The following is a 24,159-nucleotide window of genomic DNA, read 5'->3' on the forward strand; positions in this document are numbered from 1 at the left end:
AAGAAGAAGTACAACTTTTCTCTCAGTCTGACAAATGCCAGTTTCTCTGAATATGTCAGTGGGACATAAATCACCTTAACATTTTGTCTTTATGCACTTGAGAGAATTAAACTTATACTATAAAGTTTCTACTATTGCTTTATATGAAAAAAATAGTACAGACACCAGAATTAAATAAATTTATCAGTAAAACTTTATGATGCTGTATTCTTGAAGCTGGCAGTCTAAAGGGATGCTAAAGTTAGAATAAACTCCAGGATTAATTTATATTTTAGGCACTGAGCACTAACCCCAGGAAATTCTGTTTTCATAACCCAAAACTTATACTGATCTATCAGTATCTAGATTTTCAGACTTGCTAGTGTTAATAACTAGGATAGCAAGCCTACCAAAAAGACTTCACAGGCTCCTTAACTCAATATAAGAGTATCTTTTGTGAGTGCCATTCCTGAAGAACTTGCAGTTATTAGGGATTAGATCTGTAAGCACATCCTATACCAATTTTATTTTCCCCTAGCAAGTAGTTTTAATCAAGTACAACACAGGCCGGCATACTGAAATCTTTCTCCTGCAATACTTTAAGGGAAAATCATGAAGGAATTCTTGAGTACCAGGTTATGGCACAGACAGTCAAACTTTACAGATACTTATTTTACATTTACAATTTTACTGATAGAGCTTTGCTTCTTTTTTTTTTTTTTTTTTTTTTTTTTTTCTGTAGTAGTTAATGAATAAGCTCTTCTTAGCCACAGGCATGTGTCTCCACATAACTGAGATGCACTCAAGTTTCTGTATTCCTTTTCATCTAGCTTGAATGGCATGCTTCCAGGATACCATCACGTAAGCATGAATTAGTGGGATTCAAAGAAAAAAAGCACACGATTGATAACCTTCTCCTAAGATGGACTGTGAATGCTGCCAGATGATACCAGGGACCGGGGGCATTAGTTTCCAGTGGAGGACCCCAAACCTTTCAACAGCCTCTGTCAGCAACAACAGAGCTGGTAGGAGCAGAAGCACTGAAAAATTACTTTGCTACTGTTTAGAGAGAACATTACCCTCAAAGCCAAATCATTCCACTATGTAAATTATTTTAAACTTAAGACAATAAAAGTACTGCAAAAGATTACTGATATAGTAACCCACTGCTTACCAATCTGGGCCATAATTTGACAGAGAGCAATCTGTTTTAAATATGTTGATTTTCCACTCATATTTGGTCCTGTAATAATGATGAAACTGCTACCCTCTGTCAGGTATGTGTTGTTCGACACAGGTTTTTCCACAGCTATTTTTTCAAGAATGGGATGCCATCCCTGCTTGATTGCTAAAGTATCTGTAAATTCTGGACGAACTAAGTAAGAAGAACATAAAATATTACAGATTTAATGTGGAAACCTTTAAGTTAGTAAACCAACACATTCTGAAATAAAGTAATCCTTGCAAAACAGAAGCAAAAATCTCTGGTCCTGATTTTTGCTCCTCTAGTCAGCAAGACTGCTTATAAATTTATGTATACATACACACACACMCCCCTATATATTTACATGTGCCAGATTTTTAAGAAACACTGAGAAAATGTTATTTTTTATTACCAAATTAACAAAGATGAAACACTTGAAAGCATTAGCAACAATTTTCAAGTACAGATGATGATTATCACATCAAGTCTTCATGATCAGTACAAGAACACACCAACACTCCTCTCCTAAATTAACCTTCCATGTTTGTGTTCCACAGTAAGTAGTGTAAGACTCCAGTAATAAACTAAATTCAGAGTGAAACTTGGAAAGGAATTCAAACTGGAAATCTGAAATATGGTTTTGTAACTACTAGAATCTGAACATGTGAAACACAGGGGTCATGAAATGTATCGACTACGATTATGTAAGTAGTTTATTATATATACATGGAGAACAATGAAGTAGCATTGCTTTTTTTGTTAATATTTTACCATTTTGATAATTTGGGCATATGACATGCCTATACAGATTCATGTGACACATGACTATCTACATGTATATCTGGCAGAATGCATTTTTTTTACATCTATTCCTTATGCCTCCTGTCTCTCTAGCTCTATTGCAGTACTCCAGGTTAACAAAGAAAGACTTATATTCAGAAAGCTTGCTAAATTCACTTAAATTTAAGACTGAAAAAATGCAGATTTTCAAGTTTAAAGACTAGGCAGCTTTAATTATCTGATGCGTACATTTAGTCATTTCATGATGTGGGAAGTCAACCGCSAAAGGGAACCATAAGGTACCAAACAGTCCATTTCTTGGATGGCACACACATGCGTGCATCCTGTGTGCGCTTCTGCGCATGTGCAGATTCATGGGAGATGCTCAGCAGTTTTGGTCTCCATACTACTACTGCTGAGGAAAGCTCATGCTCCTCTCATTGGATGGGAAAAAATATGATGTATGGAACATGTCAGTTACTGCTTGCAATTGTATTCAATAGCACGTGAAGATTCACATGTTCTATACTACAAAGGCAAAGCCTGAACTGGAAGTTTCATAGCTGCATCAGTACTGCTGAACTACTACTACTATCTCCYGCTGAAATAGCTTCCAGACCTGAATTAGCAGCTATAGTGTCTTATACTCTACATACAAGCATCTTAAGTCAGCATTAAGTTTAGACTGTGGTAAGTTTAGTTTAAAGTTAAGTTTATACTTTGCAGAACTGGACTGGGAAAGCAGGATGACCCAACAAGGCAATACAACAGAATCCCTGATGTAGGACATAAGAAATATGAGGTAAGTATATGATCCTGGATTCCTTAGAAGACTGATTCTCCAAAATGCCTGGCTGAACCAAGTAAAGGTAGCTCCTTATTTTGTCTTCAGGTGTATCCCGAATATTCACCTGCTTATAATTGCGTCCAATGGGAACAGAACCACAAACTCAAATATTTACAGACTTTATACTTTTGAATGGAATATATTGAAAAGACAGTGGTTTTGAGGGCTTACAGCAGCTAAATGACAGAATACAATTTCAATTAATGGATACAGAAAGAACATGATCACAAAACTGAAATGCATACTGCAGCCAAATAGAGCAGAAGCCTACTGAGCAAGAGAAAAATAAATTACATGGATGTAGTAATTACAAAACCAGAAAGAGCATTCAGAATATTCTCCAACAGTAGAGTCTTTACCTGGTCTGTGACACAATGAAGGAAGAAACTTACCATAGTCAGACAGGGTACAGGCATGGGCAAAAGAAAGCAGCATGTCCAGCATTGACACAATATCAGATAGCTTGTACAGGCAATGAATATATTCATAGATCTCGTTGAGTAGTTTACACACTATTCTGCAATAAGACTGACTTAGTGGTTACACAGTACATTTTGTCACTTTATATGATTTACAGAAATAAAACATTTAATAATGTTACTACTGTAGTAACATTGTAGTAATGCAGTAGTATACTACTAAAGTATATTATGATTTTATACCATAGACACATAGCTCAAATATCAACTCAAAAAAAGTTTTGCAAAGGGAATAAAAAATTAACTGTGGAATCTTTTTTTTTTTTTTTAATTGGCATCTCGAGTGCTAATAAATATGTGACTAATTCCCTCAGGCTTTCACGCTTTCATGTTAATAATGAAACCACATAGTCGCTAGAATGAATTTCCATGAAATTAACATGCAGCATTAGACCTGATCTATACAGTCTTACTGTACAGATAGTATAAGAAGTATCTACTGTATAGACAGTATAAGATGTAAAAGACATGCACCATGGACAAAATGTAGAAATTGTTTTGCTATAAATGAAATGAACTGGTTAAAAAAGTGACTCTGCATTACAAAATCAATATATACATTGTGTAATTTTGTGTAGATAATTCACCTCAAAGAAGCTTAATGTGAAAGATTAAATGTTCAAATGTGTTTAAATATGAAAGATAGCTCTATTGATAAATGCCTACATATCTGAAAACATAAACAATATGCCATGTTTCATGTTATTTTTTCTCTCCAGAWTTATACTTAATCAGTTTCACAGATTGTTTCTGTAACTGACCACAGCTTAGCAAGAAGACAACATTAAGCAAACTTGTAATTAGCTGTTAATGGGACAAAATAAATGCAATTAGCCTAAACATTAAACAGTTTTAAATGCTCTTACAAGTAGGTCATGTGATAAATTTCTCTGAGGGATTCCTGACATCTTTCATTCATTTTTATTAAGTCAGCTGAAGTAAAGCTGTACGTGTTTTTCATTTTAGTGATCTGTAGGAAATTCAAACCAACCATGAGAACTTGCCATATAACCAATTCTCAATAAAACAAACTGGGAACAACATGGAAGTATTAATGTCTCATTTTAAATAAAAATTTATCAAAGGGAAATTAAGGATTTTTCAATTCAAATTCAAGAGAATGCAGTTATCAGCAAGATATACAATTTATAATTGCACATTTTCTGACTATATTAAGGATAACTAAATAGAGTAGGTATAAAAGAATACCAAAATATACCCTTACTTCTAAGCATCTTCCTTGAAGTTATTTTTATTGATATATTATTTTATAATGTACATTTTGTTAATGTTTTATGTACATCTTATATACATTAGTTATACAAAAGTATTATGACAAAATAGCTCTAGTACAGATACCTTTGTAAACTCTGAAGGAAGCTGGCCATTGGGTAATGTTGAACAATCAGCAGTCATCTGGATAAAAAACCCACGAGCAGAGCTGAAACTTGTTCTCATTGGTAGATTGTATTTTTCAGCAAGTTGTGTTATCAGACCTATGTACCACACATAAAAATTAGCTATATGCATGTACATGTCTGTACCAGTAAATACACATACTATAAATGAGATTCGTATGTTGAAGGTGTCAGGTATATAACATGTCAAAAGGTTTTAAAAGTGGGCTTCTGAGGAGTTAAAAGAGCTCAGTAATATACAACTAAGTGGCCTACCAAGAAAAAGTTCCAGGTAAGTTCATTCATGCGTTCTTGCTAAAAGCAGTCTTTAATTTGACTAACTCCCAGGTAGGTTTGGCTATGGAAAGGGAAGTGTCCTAGAGCTTCAGATGATATTTAATGGACAGACAGACTATAGGCAGAAAAAGACAGGGTTACTTTGCACTATTTCCCTGTGCTTGCTTTCCTGTCTAAGCTTGTCCACATTCTGATGTTCCAGTCACTCAGGACATAGAAGAGCAAGCTCTGCCATTCTGTATATCACAGTCTTTATAAGTTACTTAGAAGTTTAATGTACTAAAGAGGAAAACAGACAAGAATCTCTTTTGCAAACATRCAGGATGCAATAAGAAGAGACACGGGGAACACAGCTACCAATTCTGAAAGGTTTAGGAAATAAAAAACAATAATGCTCATACTTGGCATTATGCAGATAGTAAACTCAGAAGTAAACAGGAAGCTCAGAACATATTAGAGATTAGGGTGCTTTTTTTTTTTTTTTTTTTTAACAATTAAGCAGTAAACTAGGAAATTACTCAGCTATACATAAACATTTTACATTACAAAAAAGATAAAAGATATGTTCCAGAACTTTCTCTGAATTTTTTTCTATTCTGACACTTACTGAAAAACAACAAGGTTATTATTTCACACCAGCAACTATTACACTAGAATTCCTTGCATTATTTTTTCCAACTCTTAATATCTTGGTTAAAAAGCAGGCAACAGATASGACAAGACAGTTTAAAATATAAGGAATACTCAAATATTTTCATTCAAGAAGGTTAAAGCATAGTGCAGAATATTTTAATTGGAATAATTTTGTGATAGTAGCTTTTCTGTGCACTTTTAGAGGATTATGAGCACCAAAACTTTAAATAAAGGGATCACAACGTAACTCTTTATTTAAATAAAAATTGAGAGCTTTTATGTACAAATGGAAAATACCTGTAAATGCCTGAAAAGTATTTCAATTACTCATCAACGACAATCCATACTAATACTTACTGTCATTTTCATCTGGGAAGATTTTCCTAATATATCTGGTTGTATAGTTCCTGCATGCTAGATGCAATATATTTTGAATTTCAAAACAGTCTAGAAATACCTGCTATGTCATCAACAATTTCTGTGTATGTTCTGCGAGCTATATCAAGGAACTCGTTGACGTTTGGCTTTATAGCATAGCATTTTTGAGTCCTCATATTCAGACATCCTTTCACGTATCGTGTATCATCATTAATTACAGTTGTTATCTTTTCAAGTATAATTCCAAACCTGCAACGTTAGTTGTATCACCAGTTAAATTAGCTAYGTAATACTTTAGGATTTGTATTTCCATTATCATTCTGAAATTATAAATAGCACTACAGATAACTGAAGCAAGTACACCTCTGTGGTTAGAATAAGCATGAGATTTTCACCTCAGAACAAAGTATGAATACACTTAAATCTGATATAAAATATCACTCAAGTCTTTTATGGACAAATTATTTCTCAAATATAGGTCACATTTGTTTTTGGTATTATTATGCAGACTCAAAGAAACCTGTAATTCTGTATTTCTATAATGTTTTTGAGTACTTAATTTAACAAATCTTTATTGTTATTCAGCAATTGCAATATGTCTGGTAATTTCCTACTGTGCTTTATACACTATCTTTATATTATTTGAAAAATATATTTTTAAAAGTTATTTGCATTTATATGAAACAAGAGCAACAGCTATAACTACAAATAAACAAAGACGTAATACACTTGATCTTACTCTCAACTGAGAGTTTCTAGCATACCAGCTAAAATATTATTGTAATACCTTGAATCCTCAAGAGAACTGTAGTATGCTTTTAGTAGAGGCGTGCTACAGTTCCTTAAAGCAGCCTGTTGAAAATTAAAATATGAACACAAATAGTTACTTAATTTCACAGTCCTTTCAGGACTGGAAGGTTTCAGATTCACCGAGACTTACTAGCAGTTACATGAACACCTTAAAGAACTCATGCAGGACACTCCACTATATATTTGCTATGAAATTAATTATTCAGGTATTGTAAGAATCCATTTCTTAGAGGACTGGATGGACTCAAACCMTGTTTTCAGGTAGCTTAAGAGTTAATACAGATTATGTTGACAATATTGTGTTCTGTAAGTTATAAAGTAAATATAATGACTGCATTAAAATAAGGACTAACTGACCTGTACTTTACACAGAGGGTATGGCTTACCCTTTACCCTTACCCTTTACCCTTACCTTTACACAGATATGGCTTACCTTTAGAGGCTCTACAAGTTCTAGAGTATGCTTCAGATAGATTAAATTAGTTATTTTTGATTCAGCAGTTTTAACCTGTTCAAAAATTTACAAAAGTTGAAGAGATTTGTATATTTGTTTGTTTAAAGAATATACTTCAGAATGAGCAGAATTCTCAGTATAACTGTATCAGAGGTATCCTTTAAATTTTAACTAAAATTGCTAAAATATTCCTTTAACAACCTGGCACAAAACTACTTAAAAGTGTGCACCTGAATTTATATTGCCTATTGTGGCAATTTGGCCAACAGCAACTTTTCATACATATGTATTGATAATAGAGACCATCAGGCTAACTCAAGCTGTCTTAAAATGAATTATATTGTAGGACTAGGGTTATATGGTAGGATGTGGTAGGATGATACCCCTTGTTCATAAGTAGAACAGATTTCCCCTTTATCTTGGTAGGATGGGAAGAATCTTGTCATTAGAACAGACAGCATTCTTTTAACACAGGCAGCCTGGAGCTGCTCATTAAAATCAGAGTGGTTTTCACACATTGCAAACTTGGCAAGAAATGCCAAGATCCTTGTATCCTTAAGTGAACTGTCTTCATTACAATGCGAAAAATCATACCTGTAGATCAAAAAAGACCCTTGATCAGGTGACCCTGATCAAAAGACCCTTTTGATCAGGTGATCAGGTGATCAAAAGACCCTTCGCCTGAGCATGCATAATAGTGGACGTAATGAGTAAGCAATATTGTAACTGTATGTAAATATGTAAGCCTCTCCTTTACAACTCTGAAGTTAATTTGCCCACAGTAATATTTTGATGACGTAGAGCATAAAGCATGAAAATTTAGATAAGCAGTTGGCTTTGGTTTTGGGCACACTATGTATTACTGTAAAATCTAATAGTTGTTATTAAGACAGGTCCTACAGCTTTAAGCACTGTTTAACTATTTCAGGAGATCATCCCTATGTTAATTTTTGTATTTCCTGAAAATTCACTGAAACATGTAAACAAACAAAAAAGGAAAAAAAAAAAGATATCTTCTCCTTGCAAGAGAAGTAATGTCTAGATCAATGTCTAGAACTTCACGAGGAACAGCATCCATTAAATTTATTCTTCAAATGGGTGATGAGGTAATGAAGAAATGGTGGTGCATATTTCCCTCCAAAAGTTGGGTATTTATCTGGCCTGTAAGGATCCTTCATGATTGAGACAAGAGGTTCTTTTAAGGAAATGTGCTTCTTCATCCAGATACCTTTGATTTACTTATACATGCAGATTCCACAGAGAGACTACCTCATTTCATATTTTTTTCAAGCAAGGTATCTCATGGAGATTGTTGGTTAATGGACCTTTTTAGGAAGACAGAATACTCCTTTTAACACATTACTAACACTTTCAGTGCCTGAATCTGTAGGTTTTAGCACCTCATCTGCTGAGTGGTGGAATGTTATGAAAATTGTTACGGACAGTGAAAAAAAAAAAAAAAAAAAGAACCTCTGAACATACTGACTGAGTTACTCTAGCTGTGCTGTACTGGAACTAGTCAAGTTTGAAAGTTTGAAAACACTACAGTTAAAGCTTAGTACATAGTCATGTGTATACACGAAGGAATTCAGTCTGACAAGTCTTCATTAAAGTCATAGAGCTAGTTTTGTTCTCATGTTAAAGACCTCTACAATGAAAGCAGGGAAAATACTCGTTTTTTTGAGGTGCATCTGAAGACAGATTTATCTGTATTAGGGTTCTGCTAGGCACTGCATCATACTTCTTGATCAGGCATTGAACAAGTCATTTATCTAAGCAGTTAAGCCAGAATGTGAGAAGGAAGCAAATGGTGAGTCATAAATCTTTACAGTGACATAAAGCAGACAAGGCATAAGCCTCAACAGCACAAGCTGCAAAAGTGTGTTACAAGATGCCAAGGCAAAGAAGTTGAAGTTCCGTTATCTCAAGTACATTGTAGCTGTGTTATGCCTACTCTCCATTAAGAGCCCAGTAATCAGCTACATTTATTGCTTTGATATTTGTATCTCGTGTTATTTCTAATGGATAGAAGAGTTAAGTTCTGATGTCAGGAACATCTCTCACGGAAACAYGCCAGTAGTTAATAGGGGAGTTTCAGTGATTTTTGTTTCATGAACCAGTTAAGAACAGAAGGTGACCGCAAATCTAACAAAGTGCACATTGGTGCACTGAAGAAACAGAAACTTCTACTTTACTCAGTTCTGATTGTTGCCTGGTTAAAAATTTAACAGCATCAGTTTCATCATCTGTATTGATTTCTTGAAAGACTTCAAAGGGGAAGCACCTAGGAATAATTTCTGTTGATTTATATTACATAAAATACTAAGAAATTCTTAGTATTTCTAATAGAAAAAAATGCTTAATTTTGTTTAGGCTATCAAAAATTACATTAACCTCTGAAGATAAGTGGATTTCTCACAGAACCACAGAATGGTTGAGGTTGGAAGGGACCTCTAGAGATCATGCAGTTCACAACCCCCTGCTCCAGCAGGGACACCCAGAGCACGGGGCACTGGGTCACATCTAGGTGGGTCTTGATGATCTCCAGAGAAGGAGACTCCACAACCTCTCAGGGCAGCCTGTGCCAGGACTCTGGCACCCATATACATTTTTTTCTCCTATACATTTTTTTCATTTCAGGCTACTATGAAAAAAAATCCTTTTAAGCATTAATGAATAGGATGTACATATATGATGAATATGGTGAATAAATGTGGGGAATTATGAAAAAGTAAACATTTACAAAGTCCAATTTGAATGAAATAAATATGATATTGAAGCAAACTCATTTTTTTTTCTGACATTGTCTCATGAAAATCTTCCACTGCTGTGAAGAAAGATACACTCTTAGTACATGACAACATCATACCACGTCTTTTTGAAGTGCAACCTTTTTCTTTTAACATTGCGCATATACATGTGTGCATATATATGTATGTGTGTGTGTGTGTATATATATATATATATATCACATTTATATGTTGCATGTTCTCTTCAGATAACTGATTGAGATGTATTTTGAAACATACTGTATCCTGCTTTGGAATTTGTACCAAAACTGAAAGTAGTTGTTCAGTATCCAGGAATTTTGAGATAACTGGAAAACAAAAGTAAATAGATCAGAAATTGAATGAAAACTTGCAATAAGATTATATTAGCAAATTAGTTTAAAAGTATGAACTACAATTACCTAATAACASTTTCGTTCACCATAATATTTTTTAAAATTTAGCTATATGATTATACTTCCCATCTTGAAGAATGCAGAGATTTTTATACTGGTGGACATATCTTTCACCAATTCAATGATGTATTTTTAAGAAAGGCAGTTTTCAAAGTATATACAGAATAATAAAACTAAGAATATTCTCACTGACAATATAATGAAGAAAATATAGGAAAACAAACACTGACAACAAAACTGCCCATAAACAACTTTTCTTGTCTACATTTACAGAAACAATGTACATATCTAGCCAGAAAAATAGAAAAAAAATGAAAATCTTTTAGAAAGCTATTGGCTTACTCACTACTATTCAATTTATCAGAGAAACTCACTTTGTGAGTGAGCAAAATACTTAAGAAAAAGGTTACTATCACACAATAAATGTGTTAACAAAATTAAATTTTAATTCAACAAACTTAAACCTGACATTACAATAAAATACCTAGTGATTCATGCTGTGCATTTTCACAAACTAGAAATAAGATTAAAAAATTAATTTAACTATTTATTCAAGAATAAACTATTACCTGCTTGAAGACCAAAAAACAGCTCCTCATCCTGGAGTAATTCTTGCACACAGTCCAGTCTCGTGTTAATTGTTTCAGCATCAACTAGTGGCTCCAGGATATTTGACCTAAGTCTTCGACTTCCACCTGGAGTTTTCGTATAATTTAGGATACCAAATAGTGTATGACCATTCCTTCCAAAACAAAATACATGTAAAAGATACACTCACAACAATAAAGATGACAAATATCAAATTACATTTTCAGGTGAAAGTATCCCATAAAATTGAAGGTAGTTTTCAGGATGTTTAACATCTTCCTATTTACGATGTATATTAACTACAGTAGTTGAGGAAATCAGAAGTAATTTAATATAATATTAGCCAACATTATATCAGTTTTCAAAGCACTTTTTAAATAAACCATCTTAAATATTTACATCTAATACCTAGTTCAAAAAGTCTTAAAACATGAAACCTTAAAAAACATTGTTTGAGAGATAGCCAGTGGAAAGACTACAGTTATATAAACATTATACATGGAAGGAAAACTCTACATTTGGGATAGTATCCACATTACCTAACTTTAAGCCACTGACAGCTCATTTCCCTTTACACTAAAAGAAGAGCGGCCAACTGCTCTAGGAGGAATACTGTAAGAGGAATCATATTTAGATCCTTTGGTTGGTGTCTATACTAAAATCTTTCTATTAATATCTGATATGCTTCAGAGGTAAGACCTATGTAATGATGATGTTGCCTACGGCCTGATTCAAACCTGCCACTGTGTCAGCAGAATGTCTGCAGCTAAAAAGGAAGCTGACAACTGTTTCCTATTGCTCTGTTCCTCTTATAGCCTTTCTCTCAAAAATACATGTGGAATTAGGGGCAGATCTCACAGAAATATCGCTTTGAGGGTACCGCTCTTACAGAGATCACCTCTGAGAAATACAATTAAAATATTAATTAAAATTAGAATTCTAATTAATTACAATTAAAATTAGAGAGCTACAATTAAAAATATAGCTATGGAACAGAAAAAGGAAGAAATATGGGAGAGATGACAAATGAACAGAAATAAACTACTACCACCTCCTACTTCTCCTGCAGGTCTGACAAACAAACAAAAAATCAATTAATTAAAAAAAGAAAAAGGCAGGGAAAGAGAGAGAGGAGAAAGAGAAAAAAAAAAGACAGTAACAGGAAATTAAGAAAGACACATCTTCTCTAAGTGGAAAGCTGCTACAGAATGATACTGGAAGAAAAAGGAAATTCCCGGACTCCTCTTTTTAACATGAGAGTGACATTCAAATTTTCAAGTTTGGGTTTCCAAACATGAAAGCCACCACTGAAAGTTCAAGTCTTTCTCTTTCAGACCAGAAGTGTAGAAGTACTGTGAAAGGAAGCTTTGCAACTTCTTCTGCCTAGAAGGACAGTAACTCCTGGTGAAGCAAGTGCTCCAACCGTTGTTCTCGTTGTGGGCAAATGCCAAGCAATGAAATGCAACACTAGACATAACTACAATTACAGAAACTACTTTGGCAYAAGCAACTTCTCGTAGAAGTTTTCTCTTTCATGTGAAATTTGGCATCAGCATCATTTAGGAGTTTGAATGATATGCAAAAAGAAATATAAATCAACTGTGCATCTATCTATCTATCTAGCATCTATCAACTTGTTTTCAATCAATCAAGTATCTATCAACTCTTTCCTCAATCCACTTGTAAGATTTTCTGTGTTTTAATTTTTGCACTGAATTGAAAAGCACTTCTCTCTCCTAATTATTAAAAAAAAAAAAAAAAGAGGTATGTATGAAAATTTAGCTCTGTCACACAGAAACAATATAATGGCCACTTTTTTTTACATGCACATCATGGAGTTTGGTGAAACATAAATTTATAAAAATGCTAAAGACGCTATTTGTCCAACTTAAATATTCTTACCGAGAATCTCTGTTATTAGTTACTAGTTCAAGATTTTGAGCTGATGATGAATCTATCATCGCTGTTTTCTCACTACCCTGGAAACGCACCTTGAGGGATTTTGGAGCATACACTGAATTTTGAATAAATTCAACATATTTTAGCAAAGCTGCAACAGCTGCAAGACAGTAGTACCTGAGAAAGTAACAACCATTAATGAATGTTGAATAATTCTATTTAAGTAGCACAAAACTATGCAATACATTTCAGAAATTACACTCACACTTTTGCTTGACAACATTGGAATTGACAGCACTGAACAAGCAGTATGTCTGTGACAAATTAAAAAAGAAAGTATGTCTTTACCAAAGTATAGCGCTCACGTATGTAGATCAAATATTCATGGACATATGAGCCTCCATACAGCTTACATCCTGTTCTATTTAATTGATATTGTATACAAACATATTTGGTGGTTAGACATGAACAGAAATAAAGGTCCAGGACAATAGACATCACTACATAAAGTGATCATTGTGTAAAGAATACAAGTACTCATATCAGGGAAAAAGAAAAAAAGGAAATTGTAGATACCACTTTAAAAGGAAAGTGGAGAATTACAAAATCTCAAGAACATGTCACAGGCTTTTTACTCAAGTTGCTGGATGGATTAGAAACATTGGAGACCAAAATAAAAAGCCAAGTCTATCCAGATCTCTCCAATCTTAAATAATACAATAAGCCATAAGCTTATAATAAATATGGAAAAAGTCATTAAAGGCTTCCGGACACAGATTTTATTTTTCTTATTTAAACATACTTTGACTGAACCTCCATGAAAACAGTGCTGAATTCAGATGCACACAACTGTTCTATGTATTCCAACCCCTTTGTTTCATTGAAGTATTTTCTCTGGACTGTTGTAAAAGTCACATTCTGTGAAGGTGGGAGGGAAAAGCAAATAGTTTAAAGTGTTACCAAGTTTTTTTTGTCAAATAGACTTTTTTTTTTTTCTAGGAATATATACGTCCAATAAACTCTACCACTCATTGAGCGATCTGCCTTGCAGAAATCTTTGTTTTAGAATATTAGTATAAGATAAATTATAAGAGTCCTGCCATGCCTGCTTATATACCTCCCGTGCAAACCACATTACTGTTACCAAACTTTGTTACTCTCTGGAAAATAGTACAGATTAAAAAACAAAAAGTTTATACTGCTAACTTGAATAACATAGAGTCCTTTGCTATTTCTTTTTCATTTCTTTAAGACCAAGAAATCATTATTAAGCTGTTAGTGCTCAACAGGGAATAAAAATATACCAGGTCATGTAAGTGCATTTGTGTGATGTGCAAGCAATTTACACAAGAAAAAGCAGAGACAGGTCAGAAAGTGTAACAGGTTGTATGCAAAGAAGTTATCAATAGTGGAAACACAGAAACAAGTGGTATTGTAATAAAATCTTTCAAACAATCTGAGCTTTTAATACTCATAAATTACATATACTTTATTTGACTCATCCTCTCTCATCCTGCATGTGTTCTTCTTCCTACTCTGTGACATTTGTCCCAGCCATTTTTGAGATTGAGAGAACAAAAAAGGAACAAATGAAAAAAAATTATCTGATTTTTTAAAGTATTATCCAAACTACTCCCATGATGCAAAATCAAAASCTTCTATGATCAGAAAACAATTTATTTCTGTAATTGTCATGACTTTTCTGAAGATTTAAGAGGTGCATTTGACTGCATCCTCATCAGGATGAGGCCTCCTACAGACAGCTTGAAGTAGCCTCACGGTACAGGCCCTGGTTCTCAGAGGGACTTCAAGCACCCTGGTATCAGCTGGAAAAACAACACAGCAAGGCACAAACAGTCCTGGAGGTTTCTGCAGTGTATTGATGATAACTTTTTGACACAGGTTGTGGAGGAGCCAATAAGGAGAGGTGGGCTACTGGTCCTGGWACTAACAAATAGAGAGGAACTTGTTGGAGATGTGAAGCTAGTGTTGGAGCTGGTGGAATTCATGAGTTGCACCATCATGAGTTGGTGGAATTCAGGATCCAAAGAGGAAGTTGGGCTGTAAGTAGCTTTGCAACCATGGACTTAAGGATGGCTGACTCTGGCCTCTTCAGAGACCTACTTGGAAGAATCCCATGGGCTAGGGCCCTAGAAGGAAGGGGGGTTAAGAGAGATGGTTAGTATTCAAGTAGCATTTCCTGCACACTCAGGATGGATGCATCCCTAAGAAGTCAGGCAGGGTGGGGAGAAGGCCTGTGTGGATGAACAGGGAGCTTCTGGCAAAACACAAAAAGGCAGTACACAGAATGTAGAAGAAAGGACAGGCCCCTCGGGAGAAGTGCAGGAACACTCTCAGGGAATGCAGGGATGCGACAAGAGAAGCTAAGGCATATTTGGAACAAAATCTAGCAAGGTATTTTAAAAATAACAAGAAGAGATTCTTCAAATATATCCATCACAAAAGGAAGATTAGGGAGAACATCGGTCTGATGGTGAACAGGGTGGGGGGCCCTGGTTACGAAAAACACACAAAAAACATAGTTGCTGAATGCCGCCTTTGCTTCAGTGTTCACCAGGAATAACCCCAGACACCAGCACAGGCTGGGGAGTGACCTTCTGGAGAGCAGCCCTTCAGAGAGGGACCTGGGTGTCATGGTGAATGACAAGTTCACCATGAGGCAGCAGTGTGCCCTGGTGACCAAGAAGGCCAATGGGATCCTGGGGTGCATTAACAAGAAAGAGCGTCGCCAGCAGGTTGAGGGAGGTGACCATCACCCTATAAACAGCCCTGGTGAGACCACATCTGGAGACTGTGTCCRGTTCTGGGCTGCCCAGGACAAGAGGGATGTGGAGCTGCGGGAGAGAGTCCAGTGCAGGGCTACGAGGATGATCAGGGGCCTGGAACATGTGCCCTGTGAGGAAAGCCTGAGAGAGTTGGGCCTGTTCAGCCTGAAGAAGAGAAGGGTGAAGGGGGAATCTGATCAGTATCTATAAATACCTCAAGAGAGAGAGTGAGGAGGATGGGGCGGCCTCTTTTCAGTGGTAGCCAGCAACAGGACAAGAGGAAATTGCCACAAGCTGAAGCACCAAMAGTTTCATGGGACCTTAAGGAAAAAAATCTAAACAGTGAGGGTGACAGAGCATTGGAACAGGCTGCCAAAGAGAGGCTGTGGAGTCTCCTTCTCTGGATCTATTCAATACCCACTTGGACACAATTCTGAGTAACAYGCTCTAGGTGACCCTGCACGTCCAGGGGGGTTGCAGTAGGTTATCTCTAAAGATCCCTTCCAACCTTAAGGATTGTATGATTCTATGATTTCTGTTATCCTTTACCATGGTAAAAATAGGCCTGAAAATCACAAGAAATACACAAAACCTGACTGCATTTGAAGTTTTTAGAAGTTGTAGAATACTCCCAAAGGAACAACTGCATTACAGTGGTTAACACGAGCTCTAAAATATGGAACACAATTTAACAGCTTACCTTGAAATGTTCTGTTATCAGACTAAACAATTTTGTTGTGTTCCCTGCATCACAAGCTGTATTTGACATTATTATCTCCAGTGGTGTTAAAATCTTTAGTTTAGTGATAACCTGAGTAAAAAAGACATGCCAAATCATTCAGTAAAAAACATAATACATCAAGTATTTTTTACACTACAGAATCAGAATAAAAACCCCTACCAAATGCTTTTATTTTAAATCAGTTCCAATATTGTGAACAAAGACTTCTGCTACTATCCACATTAATGTATATGTACAATACACAAAATATAATTAACTTTTATATATAAGTTATTTTTTGTTGGAGTTACATTCTTCCTGTTATTTCAACAAAAAATATACCAGTCTTTCAAAGCATGAGATAAATATCCAAAATCATATGACATGGTTATTATGGGAGAAGTGAAGTAATCCCAACGGATGAAATGAAGAGAGAGAAGCAAGGACTGGGGAGAGAGAGAAGGTGAAGGGGAGTCTCAGGGGCTAAAATAGTGAATCACAAATCATTTGGGGACACAACTTTCATGCCATAACCCCAGAATCCAGAATGGTCGGGCTGACAGGGACATGAGGAAATCATCTGGTCCCACCCTCCCGCTCCAGCACATTCTCCTTGAGCCCAGCGCCCAGGAGCGCATCCAACAGCTGCTGAATTGTCTCCAAGGAAGGAGCCTGCACAACCTCTCCAGGCTACCTGCTCCAGTGCTCTGCTGCCCACACACGAAAGAGGTTTTCCCCATGTTCAGATGGAGTTTCCTGTGTTTCACTATGTGCCTCTGCTACCTCTCATCCTATTGCTGGGCACCACTGAAAATGGTACAATTCTTAACCCTAAGATTGCAACAGGCAAAATTCCAGGCTAGAAACACAAGTAAAGCCTTTTAATCTTAGTAACACTGTGACCTTTATTGAAATAACTTTCAAAAACAGTAACCAATTTTCAGAAAAATGAACCTATGTAATTGTACTGTCAAGATTGTTTTACCCAATAAAAAAATACTTGCAAGTTGCATTACCATCTATTTCCTAGTTCTTTTCAAAACAGGGCATCCACCTCTCTTGTAATGCAAAGATACTCTTCTTTACCATCATCTTTTATTTTTCAACGCACTCTTTTTTAACTCTTTAAAATTCAAAAAATGGTATATAGAAAACCATAGCCTTTTAAACATCTTCACTATTACACAATTTCTGTAACTCGTTGCTTTCTCCTTTGAGTTTTTTTTTTCCCCTAAGAACTAAACATTTGATTTCCAGTAGCTCTTAAGTTTTTTTTTTAGAAATCAAAACTTGAGTAATCGGTTTGTGAAGTATACAGCAATGCATCTATGCGAATTTACCTTGGCATAAGTTGTATTGTCTGCAAACTGTGATAATATCACCTCAGGATTTTTTAAGTCAATGCTGGCCATTCCTACTTCGCCTCTGGCAAGTCCTCTCCCTTCTACTACAGCTACAATAACTGACGCAATGCTATGAGCAGAGACTGCAGATGAGGATGTAACTGTAAAACAGTTGCATATATTCAGTTAAGATTCAGTTCTTCCAAATCCAAGTTGATAAACTCCTTATTTGCTGTACCAAATAGAGAAAAAGACACACTTTCAGAAGTAAGGCCGTTGTACTCTTACATTACAGGGATGATTGAATGCATTCATCTAAAATCATCAAAATGAATTAATTTCTGTAACAAGTGTGAATACACTTTCTAAGCTACCATTTTGTGTAATAAATAAGAAAGATTAATAGATATAGTCATTATTATTTTTTTAAACTCAAAATGTTATCACTGCCAAATTTAATAAAAAAATATGAAATATACAGAAATACTGTAATTCAGAATTTCATTAAATGTATAATTTTGATCCAGATGGTTTGGTTTTCATCAAGTTAGGGAAACAAAATCTATTAAGTTTCACCTGTTTATATGTTAAAATGATTAAAAGATTTTGAAAAAAAAAAWGAGACATACTTGCAAACAACTTCAATATAAGTTTGGCTCAAAATTTCCCAAACACTGGTACAAACTTAGCTAATGTCATCGTCTCCCTCAAATATACAGCTATCTCTCCAAGACACCCCCTGTAAACATTAAGTATCATACAACTCCTTAATATTGAATGCCTTCCTTTCTGAATGCCCTAAACCTCATTTTTTTGTGCCACACTCTATAAAAACTGGTCGTGAACATCCAGTATTTTTCCAAATGCGATGCCCTCATTATATTCTCTTCAACAAGCCAGAATAATGAAAGATTAACCAGAGAACATCACATATAACACCACAAGTATAAACAAATACACAACCACAAGTACTGTGTATGTGCACAGGTAACACAAACACACACAGACATACCATCAGATGAAACAGAAGATGTGATTTTTTTTCATCCTTACATTGTGCAAAACCAGAGAAACCTGATCTGTTGGTTTCAAGGTCATGGTCATTCCGATCTCTTTAAAGCAGCCACAAAGAAAACAATACATTGCAAAAGCTATAGGAAATTACAATCTTCCAGGTACTCAAATTTTGCAATTAAAAAAAAAATGAAGACAAAAATTCAACTCAGTAGCAAGCAGCAATCTAATTACTAGTCTTAGCAGCAACAATTTTTTTTTTGTTTGTTTTTAAAATGTTTTATTCCTAATTTGCCCATTTTAGAGAATGACCAAAAAAATCCTCCATGGTCACACAAGGCTGAGCTGACAAGGTAAATCTGTGGGCAGACTTTGAGCGCCGTTCGTGCAGTGCCCCAGAGAGTGCAGACGTGCACGGCACCAGCATCGCCCCATACCGCAACCTGGTCCGTGATGGGCACCACAGTATGAGCACCTGTGAAACACGAAGCAATCACCGCCTAGGGAATTACTGACAAACAGCAACGGTCCTATGAGTTCCTCTCTATGCCTGCTTTCAATAACCTGCAACAATTTAAGAAGGGCTTCTTTTCAAGAACTGCAGTATAGAATGCATAATGTCAAAAACCTTGAAAATTACATTAAGATATTTGATGCACAATGCATTACAGACCTGAAAAGAAACTCCCTGGTGACTATCCATAATTTGAGTTCTTTCATTTAGGTACAACAGAAACCCACTAWTTAATTGAATGTTGGACTATTTAAGAAAAAAAAAATACCAATTCTAACTGTATCAAAAATTTCTGTAAGAACAAAAATACTGGATGAGATTGAAATTGTCAAGATGTATCTATTCGCTATTACTTTCCCCAAAAGTATGCATCTTTCACATTTTAGAACAATAAACATTATGCTTTCTATTTTGAAAATGCTTCAGTATTTCACTGTATCATGTTTTAAAACAACAGTACATTTAGGAAAATAATGTTACAGAGATAAGACAATTTTCTGTAAGAATGTCAACTGTACCTGAATGGCCCATAAGAGGGGTATGGCTTCTGCAAAGAGATCTAGTAGAAGAGAGGGGTGTTTTYCTTACACATGTGCTATTCAAGCCCCGGGAAGAAGAACTCGTGAAGTTCAATGCACTAGCATCTTCTGCACAAGAACTTTTGTCTCCAAAATAAGACTCTGAGGAAAAGGCACAAGCAACACTCAGCTTTAGGGAACAGATACATTAAGTCGCATATTTTAACTGCAAAAAGACATCTGCACCTATTTTTTTATGAATGTAATACATGAAAATATCTCATGAAGTTTTTTTTTTCTTCGTAAAAGACCTGCAAGTGCTAAATTTTAGCATCTGTTAATTTTAGCATCTAGCTCTCTAAAATAGCACAAGCATAAAATAAAGAATTCTCTTGTTTTGAAAACCAGCCTGTATAAATAGGTCATTTTCCGTAATGGCACTGCTTGCAATGGCTATGAAAAGCCTCATTTAGGTTAAATAATAAGGCAGAAAACAGTTTACAGGGCATCATTTCATACTCTTATGAATTCCTCATCTATCAAAGAATGCTGTAGCCTCCATCTTGCATTTCTCCACCAGTGTTAAAATCCCCATCTGAAACAGTGCCGTGTCTTTACAAAAATTTCAAAGTTTAGAAAGCCTTCTTTCTTAAAATGCCGGGCACTGTTTTTTATAAAAAGTCCATAAAAAGAGAATAAGAGTTAGATTCAAAAGCTCCTCCACCGAGAATAATCTTCTGAATTCATGGAATYCGACTCACAAATATACCAGTAACTTGAAACATGTTTTTAACATGCAATTTCTTTTATATGTGCGTCTTAAAATTGACCTGTATCTTAAAATTCATCCAGATTTCCTTTTCTCCGACTGTTCTTTAGTTTCAACATATTGTTAAAGGTTTTTATTTATTTTTAGTTCACTTCATGAAAGCAAAACCAAGATCCTATTCTAATCTAATTTGGATAGCCACTTTTTAAAGACAATATGAATTAAAACACATAAAGCCTAAATGGAGCTTTTGCCATTAAAATTTACAAGATTTCTGGTATGAAAAGATCTGCCAAAGATCTGCAAAGCTAAATGTTTCCATTCTTTTTATTAAAAATCAATCTAAATGAGACAGTACTTTTGTATTCTTCTAGATGACTTCTAAATTGTATGGCATTTTACCATGTTAAATTACATGTACAAAATTATTTATACATAATTATTATGTATAATATTAGTTCAAAAATATTTTAATGTTAAAAAAAAAAACTTACAAAACACTGAGATACCTCTGAAAGAAACGGTATCAGTTCAGTGCTTATGTATTTTTAGCGTAGATCAAAACCAGAATCCCCACACAGAACTATTGCTTTTAGGTAGCATTCACTCGGTATTTGGCAGGAGTTTGGGTAACCTATGATCAGGAGTTTACAAGGAAAGCAGACAATACGGTTAGCAGGTTTTGTCATTTGTGTGCCCATGGCCAGCTTCAAGGAGCTCCCACAGACTGCAGACATTACTTCACAGAATCCTGCATAAAATGTGAGAAAAGGYAAAGACCAGAGGAAGAGTCACCTACCAATACTTCTATGTGCAAATACTAAGCTGATTTGCTTAGGATTCATGACTGGTCATGTACCTGTCACCCAAAAACATGGTATTCCTAATACATATATTGTGTGGTTGCTTTTACTTCAGTGTGTGTTTCAGAGAGTGATACAATATACTGCTCTTTTTATAGCTGTTCCACTGAGAAAACATTAAGAAGCACGGTTCCCTCCTGGCAGCCAAGATGGAGGCTAAGCCAGCAGGACCCGCACGCTGCCGGGGACATTCTGTTGCCGAGAAACGGAAAGCAGCAACACACGCAGGCACAGGTAGCGGCACCTCTGCCCACCTCCTCTTCCCGGTACCGGTGGCTTCATCYTGCTACCGGAGGGAACAAGGCCTCCCCTGTGGAAGCCACCCTGCACCAGCCCATCRCTGGAAAAGGCGCCCGCGCTGCCAGTCGTGCTGCGGGGGGTCTGCAGCAGCCCCAAGGTGTAGCGGGGCGCCTGTTCCGCGGACAGCCACGACGTGGAGGCGGCGGCGGCCGCGGGKACATCCATCCGTCCCGCCACCGCCCCCTCGCTTCCGCTCGACATGTCCGCGCGTCACCGGCCCTCGCCGCGGCCTCCGAAATGGCGACCCGCGCAGGCCCCGCCCCACAGGGGCTGGGAGCGCGGGAGGCGCGCGCGGGCCGTCCCGTCCCTGCCCCCAGCAGCGGGGCCGGCGGCTCCCGAGCCCAGCCTGGGGGAACGTCGGAGCCCCGCGCGCAGCTCCGGGCCGCCTGGGAGCCGGGCTGCTGCCTGCAACCCCACCCCGTGGCCTCCTCCCAAAGCACTGCCTGCGGTCTAGCACATCTAGCACCCACATAATAGAGAGCTAAGAGAGAAAGTTGCTGTTGGAGCTATTGCTGAAGGGAGAAGCACATGTGATGCCCAGCTCCTGTCAGTTCTTGACAGATGCGTATTATAAAAACACCTGTTAAATAAAAAAGGAGAAGGGTTTACACAGATGTGTACCTAGCGGACATACATTAAAACACATATAAATTATACAAATATAGATGGAGTAAAAGTGGCATACGAACACAAAGGAAAAGCATGCCCTCTTAAAGACAGGATCACATTTAAGCAACATTTAGCCCCTGTTCGTTCTTCATCCAACTCTGTATACATAGACCTTTTTAAGCAGGAATTTCACACAGAGCTAGAGACCAAGAAAACACAGTATAAATGTGTTAATGTAGAGCAGCTGCAAAAGTTTTGCTTATAAGCGCATATTAATATAACAGTTGGACTTTCAATTAAGCAACAAAACATTTTTGGCCTTAGTCCCCACKTAAGAGCCAAACGAGAAGGCCAAGACCATGCAGAGGGAGCAGTGGTTCAGCGGAYGCTCCCTCCCCGCCAGGCTCCACAGGGAGCATGGTCAGTGCTGCTCGTGCCCTGGGGGGACGCCTGAAGGCTTCACCCTAGGCTCCCGCTTCAGGACACAGCCAACATGCCTCAGAACCGCGGAGTATCTGTCACCTGTAACATTAAAAACTTCCAACAGTTCAAATTATTCAGTTTCACAGGGGAGCAAAGGATGGAGGGAGGAGAGCTGGTGCCAACTCCGACCCGTGCCACTGCTGGTGCCTTCAYTGAAATTCCCATCTGCATGTGTATGCCTGAAGCGGACATTGTAACTTCTCTTCCCAGGAGAAAACTGTAAGGCAAGAAAGGCAGAAAGAAAAGGAATGCTTCTCCCCCTCTTTCTTCCCTTTTCATGTGTCACAAATAAATATTAAAACATTTCCCCAAGCAGGTTGTCTCAACACAGCTGCTAGGTGTGTCTCCAGAGCAAAACAGTAAAGCGCAGGACCCCAGACCTCACCATCTTCTTGGAACATGGTTAAAATGCGTTACTCCTCCCATCCCAAATTCCTTTTATTAATTATATCTATATACACAATAATTTAAAAATTATTCATTATTCTTTTGCAAATCACACAGCATTCTGCAGAATTTAACTGAGATCAGTAGCTATACTACAGTGCTTAGAGCCTATGTACTAAGATGTCAGATATTTCTGTGAAAAGCTTGACACGTAAAAATAAAGTTGTAGAAACAAATTCATGAAAATCTTTAAGAAAGGACCTTTAAGTGGAGACCTAGAATAAAAGATTAACCACTGCAATTATTTTTAGTATGTACACTAAGAACCTTACCAAGAAACACATTTAACAAAAGAGGTAGATGAAAGCAATGCATTTTGCCCCAAAAAATGAACTAATTCTTTTAACATCTGTATATCGATTGTCATTTTTTCCCGCAGTATATTTATTAAAGATGATCTGTGTAAAAAAAAACACATACAAAAGAACATTGAGAAAAAAAGTGTTAAAAATTTAAACAATTTTTAAAGCTACTAGTTTACATATCCCTCCCTCTCTTCTATTGACTAGTGATCTTATAAAAAAAATTTTTAACAATCACAGCTGATCTAGGAAAAATGACCAAATTACCTAGAGAGAAAAACTCCAGTAATATTAGCAGGCTTTTAACCTACAGTTCTATGCTGTCATACATCGTCATTCACATATTAATTCCCAGGATGTCTTCATCTAGAATAGATATTCAAGAGAATTTTATGTCCATATAGAAAGAAGGGAACAAAGACTGTATATAGGTATACAGAACTTTAGCAGTGCTCTCTTTCTCTCCACTCAGCATAAAGACTAGCAAAGACTATTTTTAAATCCTGAAAAAGAAATTACTTCTGCCAGGCCTGATGAAGCAACTTATCAGGAACATGGACA

General features: G+C 36.4%; 1 protein-coding gene across 1 annotated transcript in view; it reads right to left on the reverse strand.

Annotated features, from left to right (window-relative positions):
* Positions 1-21,958, reverse strand: part of MSH4 (mutS homolog 4) — a 26,134-nt gene extending 4,176 nt beyond the window's left edge. The window contains exons 1-15 of the mRNA XM_026042483.1: positions 21,712-21,958; positions 19,826-19,987; positions 17,777-17,940; positions 16,416-16,526; positions 13,732-13,847; positions 12,933-13,106; positions 11,012-11,184; positions 10,288-10,355; positions 7,238-7,312; positions 6,782-6,846; positions 6,074-6,243; positions 4,649-4,785; positions 4,156-4,259; positions 3,203-3,327; positions 1,154-1,354 (exon numbers count right to left, since the gene is read on the reverse strand). Coding sequence (XP_025898268.1) covers positions 1,154-1,354; positions 3,203-3,327; positions 4,156-4,259; positions 4,649-4,785; positions 6,074-6,243; positions 6,782-6,846; positions 7,238-7,312; positions 10,288-10,355; positions 11,012-11,184; positions 12,933-13,106; positions 13,732-13,847; positions 16,416-16,526; positions 17,777-17,940; positions 19,826-19,987; positions 21,712-21,958 — 2,092 coding nt within the window. The remainder of the gene's footprint in view (positions 1-1,153; positions 1,355-3,202; positions 3,328-4,155; positions 4,260-4,648; positions 4,786-6,073; positions 6,244-6,781; positions 6,847-7,237; positions 7,313-10,287; positions 10,356-11,011; positions 11,185-12,932; positions 13,107-13,731; positions 13,848-16,415; positions 16,527-17,776; positions 17,941-19,825; positions 19,988-21,711) is intronic.
* Positions 21,959-24,159: the final 2,201 nt, after the last annotated feature.

Source organism: Nothoprocta perdicaria, unplaced genomic scaffold (genome assembly GCF_003342845.1).
Source record: "Nothoprocta perdicaria isolate Ctin4 unplaced genomic scaffold, notPer1 scaffold_304, whole genome shotgun sequence".
Lineage (NCBI taxonomy): Eukaryota > Metazoa > Chordata > Aves > Tinamiformes > Tinamidae > Nothoprocta > Nothoprocta perdicaria.